Source organism: Haemaphysalis longicornis, unplaced genomic scaffold (genome assembly GCF_048455015.1).
Source record: "Haemaphysalis longicornis isolate Haplotype H1 unplaced genomic scaffold, Haemaphysalis longicornis Haplotype H1 scaffold_12, whole genome shotgun sequence".
NCBI lineage: Eukaryota > Metazoa > Arthropoda > Arachnida > Ixodida > Ixodidae > Haemaphysalis > Haemaphysalis longicornis.
This window is the reverse complement of record NW_027526225.1, coordinates 112,822,920-112,840,662: the sequence shown is the minus strand read 5'-3', so window position 1 is coordinate 112,840,662 and position 17,743 is coordinate 112,822,920. Positions and strand designations below refer to the sequence as shown.

General features: G+C 45.6%; 1 protein-coding gene across 1 annotated transcript in view; it reads right to left on the bottom strand.

Moving 5' to 3' along the window:
• The window catches only part of Mei-9 (DNA repair endonuclease XPF mei-9), a 61,478-nt gene extending 44,129 nt beyond the window's left edge, over window positions 1-17,349 (bottom strand). Inside the window, exons 1-5 of the mRNA XM_077694193.1 lie at window positions 17,080-17,349; window positions 16,877-16,973; window positions 15,385-15,467; window positions 12,167-12,289; window positions 92-149 (exon numbers count right to left, since the gene is read on the bottom strand). Coding sequence (XP_077550319.1) covers window positions 92-149; window positions 12,167-12,289; window positions 15,385-15,467; window positions 16,877-16,973; window positions 17,080-17,153 — 435 coding nt within the window. The 5' untranslated portion in view covers window positions 17,154-17,349. The remainder of the gene's footprint in view (window positions 1-91; window positions 150-12,166; window positions 12,290-15,384; window positions 15,468-16,876; window positions 16,974-17,079) is intronic.
• Between the last annotated feature and the right edge of the window lie 394 nt (window positions 17,350-17,743).

The window sequence follows — 17,743 nt, the reverse complement described above, 5'->3', positions numbered from 1 at the left end:
TCACAGGATATCAATTTTGAAGCTCGCTTCAGGCTTGTATTCACAGCGCACAACAATGATACAAGTTGCAAAGATGAAGCTTCATGCATACCTTGTTTTTCTGCCTGTACAATCTTAGAATGAAGGCTTCTTGGCACGACTCCAGTGTTCTGAAAAGGCCGTAATTCTCGAATCAATTGCACTGTATCACATTCACACTTAAAGGACCCCTGCAACGCTTTTTTAAAGGTACTTTTCTGACCCTACTTAGGTTCTCTGTGATGTTCAGATACAGACGCAAAAAGATCTACTAGGATTAGTGCACAAGCAGAAAAGTTGTTCAATATTTATGTCCACAAATACAGGCAAACGCGGCACTGGCTATGTATTGCCTGAAGCCTCCGGATATGACGGCGAAATGCATGGACCCTATGCACCCTACGATTGGCTGAGCTTGCAATGCTTTGTATGCAGTAAACTCCCGCTAAGACGAACTCAAAGGGACCATGATGGTTCGTTTGTCTTACCACAAGTTCGGCTATCAGAAGCTCTCCCAAAAAAAGGAATTGGCAACACGCCCAGGTGCATGCAAAAACAGTAACCCCTCGTTATACGCCTCGAGCTTCGCGATCGCTGCGCCGCCTGCCGCCGCTTCTCCGCGGCGTTGACGGGATTTGCGCTGCGTGGCTGATAGGGCCGCGTGCAGTGTTTAGGTTCTGTTTCGCTTCTTTTCGCCTTTCCGCGCCCTGTAAAAAACTTGTTATGGTGACGTCTATAGGCAAGGAGTACGTTTAGGTCACTTAAAAAGCAGCCGCGTCTTCGTAGAGTACGCGATCGCCTGCAAGAGCTACCCGGGGACGCGGTTCTGCGTGCTTCGTCGCCGCTCTTCCGGGCGTCGGCGACGGTAGCAGCATATCACCCCTGTCACCTCCAAAACATCAGGCACAAATGAATTCTACTGTCGCCTCGTTTAGACCTGATACTGGCACAATGAGAGGTTGGCTTCATTTTGCAGCGTGGAAAACGAACGCGGCTTCGTTTCGCATATATACGCTGCAGCAAAATATGTTTCGCTGATGTGATTACCCAATCCCGGACAATAATTTATGCCTTTTATAAGAATATAAACCATACGAAAATGTAAAGTATATTCCAAGCCTGTGCGTCGTTAATCATGTGCCCACAAACGACATATAGCAAAAACCAAGGAAATGAAACCACAGAAAAATAAATGCTGTGCCAATGCGGAATTTAAAAACATAATAGCTCTAACGGAAATGAAAAAAAAAACAGTGCGGCTTCTGGCATGCTAAAGACGTTCGTCTAAACTTAAGCCAGGTAGGTTTCACTAGACCAACTATACGCGAAATGCACTGCTATTTCGCGAGAAATCGATGAGGGGGCAAGGAGGGGGACGCCGTGTACAAATGCGGAGCGGAATCAAGCAATGAACGTTTTAGTAATCCCACACATAAATCTCGCGTTCACTTTCCTTTTGTTTTTCTACTTCAACAAAGAGCTGATCGTACGGCGGACGCAGTTTTGGAAGTATACAGGGTAGGCTGTTCAACAAGCGATGAAATGTGTCGTTGGAAGAGTGTGGTATGTGATAAGGCCCTCTGATTTCAGTTTCTGGTTTATTCTGCAGGCTCCCTGTGCCATATGACGATATTTCGAAGAAGCATTTAGTCGCGGACGCGGATTATATTGTAAGCCTGTCTCCGCGCTGCTCGCAGAGGATATATGTAGCAAATGAAGTTCTGCGGGCGCGCACCTCACGACAAGACGACTCTGTCGTGTGCTGATCCCCGAGTATAATTATGCATTATCCATCGTACTTTTGTTGAATATTCCCGAAATTAACACAGACTGGCTTGTAAGGTGGTGATCATATCTGAGGTATAATATTGGCAAACGTAACTGGTGTGCTGTCAGGTATGAGTGCTCCGCTGATTATGTATGCGCACAAAACCGATTTAAATCGTAGTGTATAGCCGTAGCATGAACATCTGAGGAACCGGTGGTTATGGAGACATGGCTATTGAATTCAGGTCAGTGTAACTACAATCGGCTCCATCATACTCGGGTTCCGCGACGCTGGCCTGTGGCACACACCTGGCGCTTATACACACCGAAAATACAACACTAAGATCGCGTCGGAAACAATTACTTTCTCGTAAACACACACCCCATTTGCGAACAGGGCGACTGCTCCACACAAACATGAATTTCAAACGCCCACAAACGGTAAATCTCAGTCGTGAATGTGTCGTAAAAGCAGCGGCGGCACTGGGGAGCGCGGCGCGGACTCCCGCGCCTGCTTTCGAAACGGGCCGCTAGGGGGATTTCAGTGGCGCCCCTACAGGCCGCGCTCGAGGCGTATAACGAAACCGCTTTACTCGAAACATTGCTTTATTCGAAATTTCTTCTGGCCCCAACCCAAACGCATCCAATTTTGGCCGCATTACTCGAATCACGCGAACAGGTTGACCCGCTTAGAGCCAAGTGGAGGGTGGAGGCGTCGTCGAGCAGCAGTGACCCAGAGGAGAGTCAGGCTGCCATCATGGCAGGCCAACGTAAGCTGCTGTCTCCCCAGTGATTTTCTCGAGCCACTCGTACCCTATTAGCGCTATCTGACTATAAACAAATGACCCAAATCCGCAATATGGTAATTGAATTTTGTTCCCAGACATTTATCAATGTCGTGGATGCAATGTTGCGAGAACACTGACACTCAATCTATAGAAGTAGCAGTGCCGTCGACAACGCGGCGCCGAAACACTTTTGTTTTGCAAGCTTCCAGGCTTCACACATCAAGAAAAAATTCCCAGTGACGCGAAGAATCGGCAAGTGCTTTCCCTAATTAACAATTGTCCCAGCCACGGGAAGATTGACAACCTCGAGGAGCTCGCTTTACTGCAACCTATAGATCAGGGTATCATTGAAACCACCCGGAAACTGTACCACAAGGCTCTTATGCACGCTAGCCTTTTCCGCAGCGTTGTCAGCAACCCTGACGATGACCAGCTTGATGATGACCGGACGGGCAGCGATCTACACGAGGCTGTTCATAAAATTTTTGTTTTGGCGGACGCTGCAGCTCCCGTGGTCGCACCAGCGACAGATGCGGAGATAATTTACGCTTGGTGGCCCCGACGAGGACAAAGAGCCACGTGAAGTGACAATATGGTGCAGACGCGGGAGTTCCTACGCGTGCTGTGAAATAAAGTTGAATGCATGGGCGGCAACCATGCAGTCATGCAGTGCTTGGTCACAGGGTTCGTACAGGCTTCAAAAGCAAAAATTCAAGGGTTTTCAAGGACTTTCAAGGACCAGAAAACACATTTTCAAGGTCCCCGGGATTATTTTATAACTTTTTCAACACAATGCAAAAGTTTTTTATTGCACAATACCTAAGCACATTAGTGCAAATTTAAATAGGCGCTAACGGGTTCGTGAATGCTTCCCAAGCTCTATTTTTTATTTCATGGTTGGTAGTTAAAGGTTTTTCTTTTTTTTGTGTTTTTGCTCCGGCTGTTCGATTTCAAAAGTTCGTTAATGTTGCCTGCATCTCCTGCTTTGTCAGCAAAGTATCAGTTGAAATTAAATCCGCAAGTGTTGCTGCAAGGCAGGATGAACAATGTGCACGTCCACGATTTGCACGTAAAAGCAAATGCAGATGGAGCGTATGAGGCACAGCAAACATGCCAGGAGCGAGCGTCCACAGACTAGATGGAAGATGCAAGATAGAGAACAGAAGCTGGCTTTCACTGGATTGTATAGTGACATGGATTGGTGACAAGTGCCTGCTCCCAATGTTGCCTTGTAATAAAAAAAATTCACCAAACCTGTCATTTCACGCAATACACTTAATCTTGATTGTTACAATGTTTCTTTACATTTGTTAGCACCTAAAATCCACGACAAACACTTTAAATTCTTGTGAAAAGGCAGGGCTATTGATTCTCTCCGGAAAAATCAAGGGTTTTCAAGGACCATTTAAAAATTCCAGGACTTTCCAGGCCTTGAAATTGACACTTCTAAATTCAAGGGTTTTCAAGGTTTTCAAGGACCTGTGCGAACCCTGGGTCAAATTGGAGCAGGGGTTGCTCGCGCCCGGCAAGAACATTAAACAGCCGAAACTCACCGTCATTTCTCACCTGAACAAAACATTTCCTTCACTAAATACATTGGGTTTTGGGTCCTCGCAGTTGCGGTGCAATTAAAGATTAACTTTTTAGTTTTTCTCGATTGGTCGCTTATATCGAAATACCGCTTGTAACGAAATTTTTCGCCGTCCCGTTGACTTCGTTATGACGAGCGATTATTGTATCTTGCTCCAAGACGGTGAATGAAGTAGACTTACAATGAAGGAAAAAGACAAAAAAATCATTCATTTAAGTGCGAAACTTGATAGAAAACTGTCTTCAAGTGCTCGTGCCTGGTTTTATCCAGTTGAAGCGGCGACGGAGAGCGTACACCCGCTACCTCAAGCAACAACGCAGCAGAGACACAGAGGGAACTACTCACTTTCTCGGCGGTGACACAATGAAACTCGCGATGTGAACCGACACACATTCACATGCTCCCGCTGAGAAACGGCATTGGTCAGGGGAGCTGCAACATTTGCGAACAAGAAGACTCCGTCGTTGCTTTTTTTTACATTTTCTATCCTCCCAGTTTTGTGCCTCTCTCCTCCAGAGCAGAGCGACCACAAAACTTTTTTTCTTCTTTTCTTTGCCACTGGCTCCACGGGTTGAAGGATGGGAGAAGTACCAGGTAGCTTTATTCCGGTGCCTTTTTTTTTTCTCGCTCCCTCCCTTCTTCCACTCCGCGAATTCACTCCGTGCTGCAGTTTTCTGGTTGCGTGAATGCCCTGGTGCGCCCCTCCAAGACCGCCATGTTCACTACCCAAAATCCCCAGCAGTGGTGGTCACCCCAAAAGTTGTTCTTCTTAACCGAAAAGTACGAGCAAGACTGTTCGTCTTAAATCTTTTCTTTTTCTTTTTTTTGCATGGGGTCAATGAAAAATGAAACAAACGTTCCCATGTTGTTCGGCATAAGCAAGGATTCGTCTTACCGAGTTCGTCTTAACGGGAGTTCACTGTATGTCACTGTATCAACCAAACGAGCCTAAATAGTGCTAAGTACGCATTTTTCTCCTTAGAGGAAGCATAAACTGAATTGCGGAGGAGGAGGGGGAGGAAAAAACTTTATTCAAACACAACATTAGGCGTCAAAAAGGTCCCGGGCCAGGATCACCAACGCCAACTGGTCCGTCAGCTGGTTCGAGGCTAGCCAAGTCCACCACGTTGAAGGAGGAGGGTGTGGATAATAAAAAGGACATACACTACTGCCCGCTTGGAGTGCTTGTGTGCCCTGCCATGCCGTGTTACAATGAGCTGCTTTCTATGCTCTCAGTGTCGCCAAACGTCCAGCGTCTGCGCACGCTTTGCTAAAATGCATGCCGAATCATCCGTCTGCAGTCCATATGATGGTGTCTATGCTCGGCGGATATCAGCGTCGACGCGAGAAGTGGCGCAGTCGGCGAGCATCGCAAAGCGGACAGAAGATTCAGTGCTCTGCGAGCATCTCGACGTCCGGAGCCAAGCTTTCAGACTGGGAAATGCCGTTCCATTGCCACGAGATCGGGTGCCATGAGACAAATTCAACCAAGCTATTTTTGTTGGAAAGCTGTTACCAAAGACAACTGCAATTATATGGTGGGGCATTCATTGGCCCGCGTCGGCAATGTCACGACTGTGCGATAGCTTTTTATGAGTAAAATGAAGAGGCTCTGACCTAATTTCTTGTAGTATTAGCATGACGGGGCTCATCCGCAAGATTGGTTCGTGATGAAGAAATGTTATCACGGCCAGAATATCAGAAAAATGACAAAAACTATACACACACAGATACTCGTTGATGCCCAGGCATTGTATGCCAAGTCCTTGCACCTTGCCTCGTGGCCAGAATGGCCGAGCAGTTAACGCATCAGACTTTGCTTCTGAAGTTCAGTAGGTACAGTTGAACCCCTTTATAAGAGACACGTATTGGGGAGAAGTTTCTGTATCTTATACGAGATGTCTCTTATAAGCAGGGAACCATGTTTTCACTTACTAATCAGACCCGAGTTCAATGTGGGCAACGTATGACTAAAATAAGCTCAAAAGAAAGCAAAAAGATTCATTCTAATGTATGTTTGGCCCCCAGAATTCATGAAACAGTCCTGAATCTTTGTTTGCCTCATGACTGTATTTCCACTGTTTTTTACAACTGACTCGATGAGCTTTTTTTACTTTCAATGTTTGTGGAAGATGAACCGTAGATGTTGAGTTCACAATCCTGATGAATAGCCAGAGCGCACAGCTTCTTCCGGTGTGGGCTCAGGTTATTGATTACGCTTGCTGGACTCAACATCTGCGATGCTTCTTGATTAGGAGCTACGCGAGTGGGAGAGCCCGCATGTGCGGTCGTGCTCCAATGGATGGCAGTAAGCTTGAACCACTTCTGTAAGTTGCATTTCCATTGGCAGGGCTTCTCATCGTCATTTCATAGCTGACTGAACCACTGTGTGTTTGCTGAAGTTATCATAAGTAGCGACTGCAGGCGTCTGTCGTCCACCTGTGTTTCCACAATGGAAGCAACTGCAATTAGTGACTGGTGGCACTGCATCTGAAGTTAAAATGTCTGTTACAAGCCAGATGGCTGATTAAAGTTCAAGGATGACTTGTCCCTTATAACCAACTATCTTCCACATCCAATGTCTGTTATAAAACAGGTCAATTTAATGGGAAAGATAGGGCAGCCAACCATGTGGGTGAATAGTGTCTCTTATACCCATTTGTCTCTTACATCCGTGTCTCTTATAACCAGGTTCAACTGTAGTTCAACCCTGTGGAGGCACAGTTTTTGTTTTGAACACCTCACAAGTTCTTTTTTAGAAACCAGTATATGCAACTGTTTCTCGCCCTTTGTGAATCCACAAGTGGAGTTCACGTCAAGCCTCAGCAGCAAGGCAGCGCACACACTTCCCACTTAGAATCACTCGGGGCATTCTATAAGGTAAGTCTTGCTATGAACAGCGTCGCTGTTAAGGGGGCACATTGGTCTTTGATCAAGAACTTTGCTTTTACGGTTACCATGATAACAATTGGAGGACATACATATGTAGTTTTTCGTTCTGATTGTCGTTATAAAATTTGTTTTCGTGTAAAGCAACTACGTTCAAATTTATTCGGATTTTTAGATTTGATTTTTGACAGCTTTTGTAAAATAACTGCTGGAGCGATACAGTTGAACAAGGCACTAGTGGACTGTGCACAAATGAACAAGCGCAATAAGACTAACAGAATCATTCTATCTGGTCTGTAGCAGAAGTTACGATCATTTGAAGTTTGAGCTTGGAAGGCAGAACCGGTTTTTCTGGTTTATGGTCGTAACTTCTGCTGCGGACCAGATAGAATGATTCTGTTAGTCTTATTGCGCTCCTTGATTTGTGCACAGTTCACTGGTACCTTGTTCAGCTGCATCGCTCCAGCAGTTATTTTACAAAAGCTGTCAAAAAAATCAAATATAAAAATCCGAATAAATTTGAATGTACCGTAATTACCCGATTCTAACGCGCCCCCATTTTTAACGCGCACCCGATTTTCCTGGCAAAAAAAAAAAACGAAAAAACTTGCACCTCCGATTTTAGCGCGCACGGAACTTTGTGAGCAAGAAAAACGAATGCAAGAGAAACGGGCGATTTATTTCATTAAGTAATCTCACTCCTCCTCACTCTCCGCTAACCACATCTCGTCCTTGGTGCCGTCAAGCGCGTTCGCGATGCCACACTTCTGAACGAACGTTCAACCATGGTCGATGGCATCGTGGCCCACGCCTCGCACGCCCATCCCGCGAGCTTCTCCAGAGGCGCACGCTTCAGCCGACCGCTCGTTTTGAACGCGTGAGAGCCGCTGCTGCCATTGCTGTTATCAAGCGCGCAAGTGGAACGATTTGACGATTTGTGTGAACGCCGATAGAAAAGCCTAGGCGCATAGTATGTTCTAGGCATGCATTCGAAAAATTGTTGCTAAAAGCTTTGGCGCTATCTTGAGATGGCGATGGCGATGGCTGGGACGAAATTTCCGCTGTTTCGGCAGTTTCGGTTTCGTATCCGATTCTAACGCGCATGCGATTTTTCAACCTATTTTTTCAGAAAAAAAGTGCGCGTTAGAATCGGGTAAGTACGGTAGTTGTTTCACACGAAAAAAAACTTTATATGGACAATCAGAATGAAAAACTACATATGTATGTCCTCCAATTTTTATCATGGTAACTGTAAACATGAACATTTTTGGTTTAAGACCAGTGTGCCCCCTTAACCAAAAATAGCCTGAGTATGGCAGAGTTCAGAAAAATGAGCCTAGCAACACACATCAGTGAAGCAACGGAAAGGCTACTTCAGTGGCCTCTGCTTTCTACTCGTCAACACTACATTGGCGCGGTTGTCACGGTGCCGCTGAACGACACCGTCAAGAGGCGCGGAAAGCGTGGACCCAGGTCAGAAAACCATGGCCTCAAAACTTCCAAAGTACGGCGTTTTTCGCTTCCCAAAGTGTCATCACCGGGGAGAGCGGAAAGCGAGAAGCAGTCCCCGGGTTTTTGAGAGAGAGAGCAACCTTCAATTTGCTTGTATTTTTAAATTTGAAAATGGAAGCACACTTTCATTTTTGCGCCAATCTTGATAATTCTTTGTGCGTCTATCTCTGCATGACAAGAAGAATAGGTGTAAAGCCTGAAAAGTACCTAAAAGAAAAGTGTTGCAGGGCCCCTTTAAGGGGGACTCACCTGTTAACATTCCTATGGGAGGTACCACATCATGACACATGTACAGAGGTCAAAACTGTTAAAGGGACACTGAAGTGATATGTAAACATTGCGGGATTACTAGCGCAAATTGTAGTCCGGAGTCCCCAGGTCATGTTTCGACCACTCTGGGCACGTTTACGCGATTTTATTTAGTAGAAAAATTAATTCGAAAATGCTGTCCTCCTCTCTTTACGCTCGCCCATTTTCTGTGGCGTTTTCGTGTGACGTCGGGAGGAGCCGAGCTCGCAATTGGCTGCGCTACTGCACGGCTCCCCGGCCTTCGACAGAGTCAGTCGGCCCAGCGTTTCGTCCGTCGGCCGCCGACGGGTCGTCGCAATTCGTTCGCTCAGTTGAAACCATGGTTGAAACGAAGCCAGGACACGTTTGTGAATGGAAGAATGTGCCTTTCTTTACTTGGTTAGTTTGTACACTGTATTTAGCTCCAAGTCAAGGTCGCTTCACACAAGCGCTGCACAAGTGCACATGCGACGCTTCGCTGACTGGTACGCCAGTAGGAAAATATAAGGCCTCTTGAAGGCGGGAGAAGAGTCAGCGAAGTCAATATAGGTACTAAGGAAATGAAATCAACTGATACTTTTACCGTACAGCGTAAAACTAGGGTGCGGGAAGCACTTTTTTGCGCTGGGCAAACAAACACAGCGGCCAGCAGCACGACTACGCATCTGCGAACGCTTTTCCGTCTAAGGAATGCAATTGCTAGATGTGAGATATTGTGGAAACTTGGGGGATGCTTACTGCACGAGCGCAAAACAACAAATAGTCACCTAAGCTGCTTGGAATGCTAAAACTAAATAAAAGTGTGAACTGGTTATACATTATATACTCTATATTTGCAAGGTCGGCAGCGTTGGCCTGTGGCCGAGTCGTTTGGAGCGCTAGGTATGTCAGCGCGAATGTTTTGCAAGTCACAAGTTCAAATCCCCGGGGGTACGTGGTTTTTTTTTTTTTATAAGTTAACTTTTTTGTTTTCCGCCAATGTTTTCTGTACTGAGTTCACCTTTTTTTTTGGGCCGCAACGTTCATTGCTCCACGAACTAGTTCACAGAACGCGCGCAGGCTGGCACTGGCGCGCTAGCGAGTTCTCGTTGGCGTGCTGTTGCCATAAGCACCGACTGCTTGCGGGCAGTGGGCACAGGCCAGAATAAACAAACTCTTGGCCTGGTGCGAACACGCTTTTTACGATACAGGCATGAGTGAGGCAAGCTCCAAATATAAGGGGAAAGCGCATGGCATTTGAGCGTCTGCGGGGACGCGGAGGGCATTCATGCACTGCGTAGGCCTCAACTAGTGAATGCTACGGTTCCAAGCCATCCTGGGAGGCTTGTCTTATGCATTTTACAGCCGACAACATGGCAGAAGCGCGGTATGATGATTACTGAGATATTGAGCATGCCCATCCAACAACGCCATTGGTTGTGTTTTACAGAACCGAAACCGAAACCGAAACTTGTTTGATTGCTAACCTTGGGCATCGTCCAATCACAGTGCTCCCTCCTCCCAACGTCACAGCCTTAGTTGGTGCAGCCGCCGCAAACCGCGCATGGTAGTTTTTCTTCTTTCGCGCTTTGTAAAATAATTACCGATTTGTCAACCGGATAAACGATGAAAAGTGTGCTAATTTGAGCCAGCCTACGCAGTGCAAGCAAAAACGGGAGCTGGACAAATTCACTTCAGTGTCCCTTTAACAACACGCTAACGCGTGGCTTTCAATACATGCAGCGCAGTCTGCTGATAGCCACCGGCATGACCAGTGAGATTAGGGGACGGCGCTGCGGCAGCTAGGCATGCGAAAGCTATTGCCGATTCTTCCTTGTTTTGGGGGGAGAGGTTCGACGCGGAACGTTCCTCAGCACGCCCGCCGCCAATGCCTATATTAAACATTATCTGACGGTGATAACCAGCGCAGTCTCGTTTTTGCCTTTGGTATGGTTCCGGTATAGAAACAAGTTGAATGTGGGCCAGGCATGGCCATTCTAACGTAGGATGTGCCGGAAAGGTGTAAGCATAAGTTGATGCAGCTGATAAGTTGGTGCCTGCACATGCGTGCTAAAACTTCGCCGCACCAATAATAAACGTCTTGAGGCAATTTCTGATCCAACGGTTATGAGTTCGCCTTTCCTGCACAACCTATGTTAGAATGGCTGTGCCCGACCCCCATTCCACTTTTTTTTATATATATCGGAACCATACCAAAGCTGAAAACAAGACTGCACTGGTTATCAGCGTGAGATAACATTTAATATAGGCTTTATCGGCGGTTGTGGTGAGGGACTTTCGGCGTGTAGCTTTGCTCCCCAAAACACGGAAGCATCAGCCATAGCTTTCCCATGGCAAGCTGCTGCAGCGCCGTCACCTAATCTCGCTGGTCACGTTGGTGGCTATCAGCAGACTATGCTGCATGTATCGAAGGCAACGAGTTCGTGCGTTGTTGTTAACAGTGTTGACCTCTGTACTTGAAAACCACTGGGCACCATTACGAAAAGTTTTACAAATACATAGAAATGTTCACAACGGCCTAGCTTACTCATTTTAGAAATTTAGAAATATGCCCTTTCTGTACTAAAATAGATAAAACTCTCGCTTGCTAGACAGCTAGCACCATCTAATGAAAGCTAGGTAAACAAAAACAGGTTTCTTCTTTATTTTTTATTTCACCAAAGAAGTAATATATTCCTAAACGAAGCAAACTAGGCCTTTGAGAACGTTTCCATTGATTTGTAAGCTTTTAGTATTGACACACCATGCTTTTTAAGCTCGTGGGTCATGAGGTTAGCAAGTCCCGTAGGAATGTGATCAGGTGAGTTTCCCGGAAAGGGGCCATGATGATAAAATACAACTTTGTTCAATTTGAAAGAACTAGCGTTTGCTAACTCTCCGCTCCATTCCAGCCACTAAAGACGTTTAAACAAAAAATGCAAGAAATATTGAAAAACTTTCGAATTTCGCACTTACTGCCACGCTTGCTTTCAGTATCATCAATTTGCTAACTGAGCATTAGCATTCAAGTGACACAATCAAATGAAACTAGAGGCCCGCTACAATCGTCCAGTGATGTTTCTAGGCGGTGGCATCGGTCGGCAGCCGCCGATTGCACAAACAAGATTCTGTGACATCATACAGAAATCTCCAGAAGGTGACTCAGGAGTCCCCACTGCCTGATATGTTTTCTTTAATTCATCTCCGTTAATTGTTTAAAGTTCAGGACAGAACTGGTATTACCGTTACTGGAAAAAAAAACAGACTTTTTAATGAAGCAAACTTGTATTTCACCTTCAAAGCCCCTTGAAGAGTTCAGCTAAGGTGGACTCACTTGTGAGCACGATACACTATGATTCCTGTGATGAGGTCTATGGGGACTCGTTCCATCAGCATGTCGACGACAAGGATCCGCGATGTGACGAACAGTGCCCCTCCAGCCAGGTAAACGTCAGTCCTGTAAAGAAAGCACGCATTTAGGGCATTCCTCAAACTCCACACGAGATTAGGGACGACAGATTGACATCCTCTCTCTTCAGAAAAAGAGCCAGCCTGGTATTACTAGTTTTCAATACGACCGAGCATCCATGAATTCCTTGACTCTTATAAAGTTGCAATCTCTCTCGCACAAAGTGCATCCCAGTGCCCAAAGTAGAACAAGACAAAACCATATCGAGGCTTGCAAACTCCTATTTGTTTATATTTATTTATTCAATTACCCTTAAGGCCCGAGGGCATTGCAGAGGGGAGTGGGTGCATACACGTACTACATACAAATAAAAATTGCGATCAGGTAACATCACTTGATACAGCGTTCAATTAAAGGCTACATACAGATAAAATTAGTGACAGCAGCTTTAAATAAAACAGCATCTTTTGTACCAACAATGTCATAAGGAAGACCCTTCCAACAAACAGAAGTACTGGCACAAATCAGTCCTGAAAACACTTCGTGTGCGCTGATGGAATCCCTACTTTGTGACAATGATCAATATGAGTGGCAATGTAAGTTGGTGGGTACATTAATCTATTTCTGAGTAACGCGTTGCTGTAAAAAATTTTATGAAATTGACACAGCCGAAACACTTTCCTGCGAAGAGACAGTAGGGGTCATGATAGTGTTGCTTTCATTTATGTGACACTCACAGTGCAATAATAATTAGAAAGAATGAAGCACACTGCCAAATTTTACACTATACTCGGTGACAACTTAAGAACGGCACCAGAAGTTGTCGCTGTGCCTTATCACCGTAGCCGGATGTTTCTCCGCGCAGCGCAAGTAGGGCGTTACTGGGAATATTTTGAACATGGCGTGAGCCATTCCCGTAATTTTTTGGACTTAATATGCTTATAAACGACTCCAGTGACGACAAACAAACTGCACGAGACAAGGCATACGATATCACGCATTCATAGCAAACCCCTTTCAAAACGCGCGCGCACTGACGTCACGGGTCCGGCGCTTTGGCGGAGTGATACGCTACATGAGGTGGTGCCGTTCTTGAGTTGTAACCGAGTATAGTTCCAATTCGTAGATAAGCGATTCATCACCAGGGTCCCAGACAGATGCTGCATATTCCAGTTTGCTGCGCACCAGTACCTTGTAGAGTAAGAGTTTCAGTGGAACAGGCGCCTGATTAAAATTTCTTCAAAGGTAGCCTAACATGCTATTAGCTTGAGCTGTAATATATTCAATCTGTGTCTTCCAAAATAATAAAGAAGTTACGTGTATGCCCAGATACTTATAAGACTTTACTGCTTAGAAGAATGTTATTAATGTGCTATGCGCTGGTACTAGTGCTGCAATGGCTGGCATGCATGTAATTGTTAATGTTTAACGTCATACCCCAAACCTCGCACCATTCCTGAACCCGATCAATGTCAGCCTGTAATTCAAGTACGTCTGAACGACCATTAATTGCCCAATAAATTATGCAGTCATCTGCGAAATTATTGACCGAAGTAGTAATGTTCAGAGGCAAACCAGAAAGAGCAATGGTCCCAACGTGGAGTCCTGTGGAACCCAGGAGCCAACAGGGACCATGGGCGAGTCAGTTATTAACCGCTACGAATTGGGAACAGTCACTCAGAAAAGCAATCAGCCACGCAAGGACGTTATCATCTAGATTGAGGCTCCACAATTTTAAAATGCGTAAGTCATGCGGTACTTCGTTAAACACTTTTCAGAAATCCATAAAGATACAGTCAATGAGTGTGCCATGGTCAAGAATAAAATGCAAATCGTGAGTAAAACATATTAGTTGCGTTTCACAGGAAAATTTTTTTACGAAACCCATGCTGTGAAATGGTAAAGAAAGAATTGCTCTCTAAAAATTTTGCAAGCTGCGACTAAATGACATGTTCCATTATTTTGCATGGTATCGAAGTCACTGATACTGGTCTCCAATTTTCTGGACAAAATTTATCACCTGACTTACGGAATGGAATAATTCTTCCCACACTCCAACCATCCGGAAGACAGCCCGCTTCAAGAAATTACTCAAATATATTTGTTAGGATTATGGAGCCGTAGATTTGTGTTTATCAGAAACTTGGGAAGTAATGTTGTAGATTCCGGCGGAAGATGAGATTTTAAGGTTTTCTATCATTTTTTTATGCCTGTTGCATCGAAACTCACTAACATACAGTGATCACTCGCTCAGCCTACCAGTAGGTGCCCTGAACAGTACCTCATCCTTGTACGAAGTCAACATGGAGGTAGGGTGGCAGTGCCCCCCACAAGACTGGATTCCCACATCAAATGATTTAAACTAATACCCGTGCCACACGTACACGAAAAATGACATTAAGTGCCTTAAGATACCGAATGACATTATTTGGGCGGGCTGTGCTAGACGCGAAAACGCAAAGGCATTAAATGTGTTAGGCATGATGGTGATAATGGCCAAAAAGAGAAATGCGCTCATATTGTAGAAATTTTTGACGTAGAGGAAAACGTCTTACAAAGGTTTAAAATGTTTTTTGTGAAAGAAAACTTTACGAGAAATATGTTTTTTAAAAAATGGTGTGCGCAATTTCTAAAAGCGGCATCAGCAGCTGCCATTGCCTGCCAGCGGCAGCCAATTACAAAGAATTCAAAATGGCCTGTAACACGACGTTTTCTCTTTTGCCGCGGCTTTAGTGAAATTCGTCATCTTCAGAACTTCGCCACCAAGAGTGCACAAAAAATTGTCTTATTTCGAAGTTCAGCTACGTTTCTGCGTCAACACTCTGGTGCTGAGAGTTTTGTTGGTTTTATTTGGTGCTCATCGCATTCGATAGTAGGCAGATTTAAGGTGTTCGTGAAGGCGAATGAGTTGCGCAGAACTCCTTAAACCAAAAATGACATTATAGAGAATGGCATTATTTGTTTGCGTGTAGCAGCGAATTAATGGCATTAAAACTTAAGGCCTTAAGCACTTAATGTCATTTTTCGTGTACGTGTAGCACGGGTATAAATGAACTTGCAACGGTTTACGATATCGAAAAGGCTGATTTAACGTGCCACAACGCATCGCATTCAAGCCCGTCTGAAAAACTGGTTATACTTGCCTCTCCTTGGTACCACAGTCCGATGTTATGGACTTCGGCAAAGGATTGACGTTGTCCGCTTGAAGTTGGCTTATAAAAAATTCCTGGAAAGGGTAACGTTTGACATCTTTAACTATGCGAGAATAAACCCTGGCCAAATTTGGAAATTTATTCATAACGTCATTAGCACTTGAAAATAAACAATACTTCGCTAAATAAATAATTCGTTAAGTAAACACTGCGTAAATATCGTAGTTAAAGGGGCACTGACACAAAATTTTGAAGGCGAGATAACTTCGGAGATAGATTGGTGGGAACACATATACATCATCTGCAAAATATCAGCAGCGAATACAGCCTAGAACATATTTAAAATCAATTTTGAAGTGCGCGAAACGTAACCGAGCAGCCAGCAGAGGACCACGCGCAATTGTAAATAAACAACATCCAAACACGTCACGAGTTTGTGTTTGCCGCTTCCGCACTACCGGCGTTTTCCGCCGGCTCGCCCGGCTCGCCGCTCCAATCGGAGGGCCAGAGGGCGGAGCTTCTGCTCTCGAGAACGAACGACCTGATCGTTGGCGGCGGAGGCGCCGTGATTTCGTCAGCTCATCGGGCAGTTGGCCGCGACCAAAGTTCTAGAGCGATTCCAGGCACTCTGTTTCTATTACTGTTTATTACCATTAGATGCGAAAACGCGCCGGAGGCACGAAACGCTCACTGAGCTAGCCGCACGGTCGCTGTGCAGGCGGCGGCCACGGCCGCGAAGTGGCCCAGGCCGGCGCAGGTAGCTCGAGTGATAGCTTGTTACCGCTGCACGAAATTGTCCCTAAGTCCCGCCCATGGTGGCTTACATGAGAAAGGAGTTAATGATGCGATGACGGGTTGCATTAGAAAATGTCATCTGCACCGCTTACGAGAGCGGCACTCGAATATCCGCCGCAGTGCTGAGCCGAACACATCTGTAGGCGGACCTGTAGGCAGACCGGCCGGCTGCTCGCAGCGCGCGTCTTGCCGCCCACCGTCTCGAGCGTCGCGCGTCGTTCTTTAGCCGCGGTAGCATTTGCACTCGCAGCGCCTGCGTCACATCCACGGTCGCTTTCTAATTAAGCGCCTCACGAGATCAGTACGTGGGGGCATTCGCAGAAACTGCCGTCGATGGGGATTTGACAGTGCTACGGCGGCTCTGCTCTGTGATATCCCTCCGACGGTCACGTGGTCAGCTTTGTTCACACAAAATCCACAAAATCCATCGTTTCGCGGCACTCGCTGAAACCGAAACTGCGACTGGCCGCATTAAAAATGCCTCTAATTAAACAACCGTCGCACGCTGAAGCAAATGAGGTTTCTACAGGTTATAAGTAGGTCACTAGCTACTTATCGCAACGAAAAAAACAAGATGCAAAATTTTTGTGTCAGTGCCCCTTTAAGCTTATTCACCTATCGTTTCAATAAATTATTAAAAAGTGTTGAAGAGCGCGAGCCATTCAATAAAAAAAGCTCAAACGCTTACCTCTTCTTCAGCCGTCGTACCCAGAATAAGTACGAGGTTCCCAGGGTCGTTGTGAACCTTAATTAAGCTTAACAGCAAGCGCTCTATCCCGAGGCCCCTGCAATGTGCACGGTTTAATTGCGTGGATTAAACATTATGCGGGCGATGACAACAATTTAAAAATGCACATAAATAAACAATACTTGGAAGGCGTCATATCTTACTTTGCTACAATTACGAGGCCATCCTCGTTGTGAAGGTCCAGAAACATCTGGGTTTCAAACTCGAGTAGCGACATGGTCCGGCTGCTCGAGTTGCTTCAGGGGTTTGACGGGCACAAATTGACCACGCAAAGGCACGTGTGAACACGCACAATTACCACAGATGTGTCCGGCTATCATTTATGCCCAACCTACTCACGCACAAACGTACTACACACAAATATGCCGTCGCTTTCGAGTTCTTTGCACGCCTCGACATGTCGCTTAGGGGAGCGCCATTTTGGTTGCAACGACAGACGCTAAGACGAAGCCGCAGCCGAAGCCAAATCTCTTCGGAACCGAAACAAGAAAAAGGGATTTTGAAACTTTTTAAGGTCTTTTGTTACAATACAATGATTTAAAATTGCCAATGTTCTATTGTCCTCTGGATTCTAAGTGCGCCACAGCTACACCTTGCTAGAATACTGATATGGAAGAAAATGACAGAGACGAAATAACCAAACCAACTTTTTAATGGTTTGAAGGTTCTCACACAAAAACTATTTCATGCCGAGACGCACTGCGCTCTCTACAGAAGAAACGCTGGTTGCAGTACCGGCGTTCTTGCATTTGCTTCAACGCGTGCTCGCTTTCAGACCAAACACTTGCATCTGCTCACTAATACGTC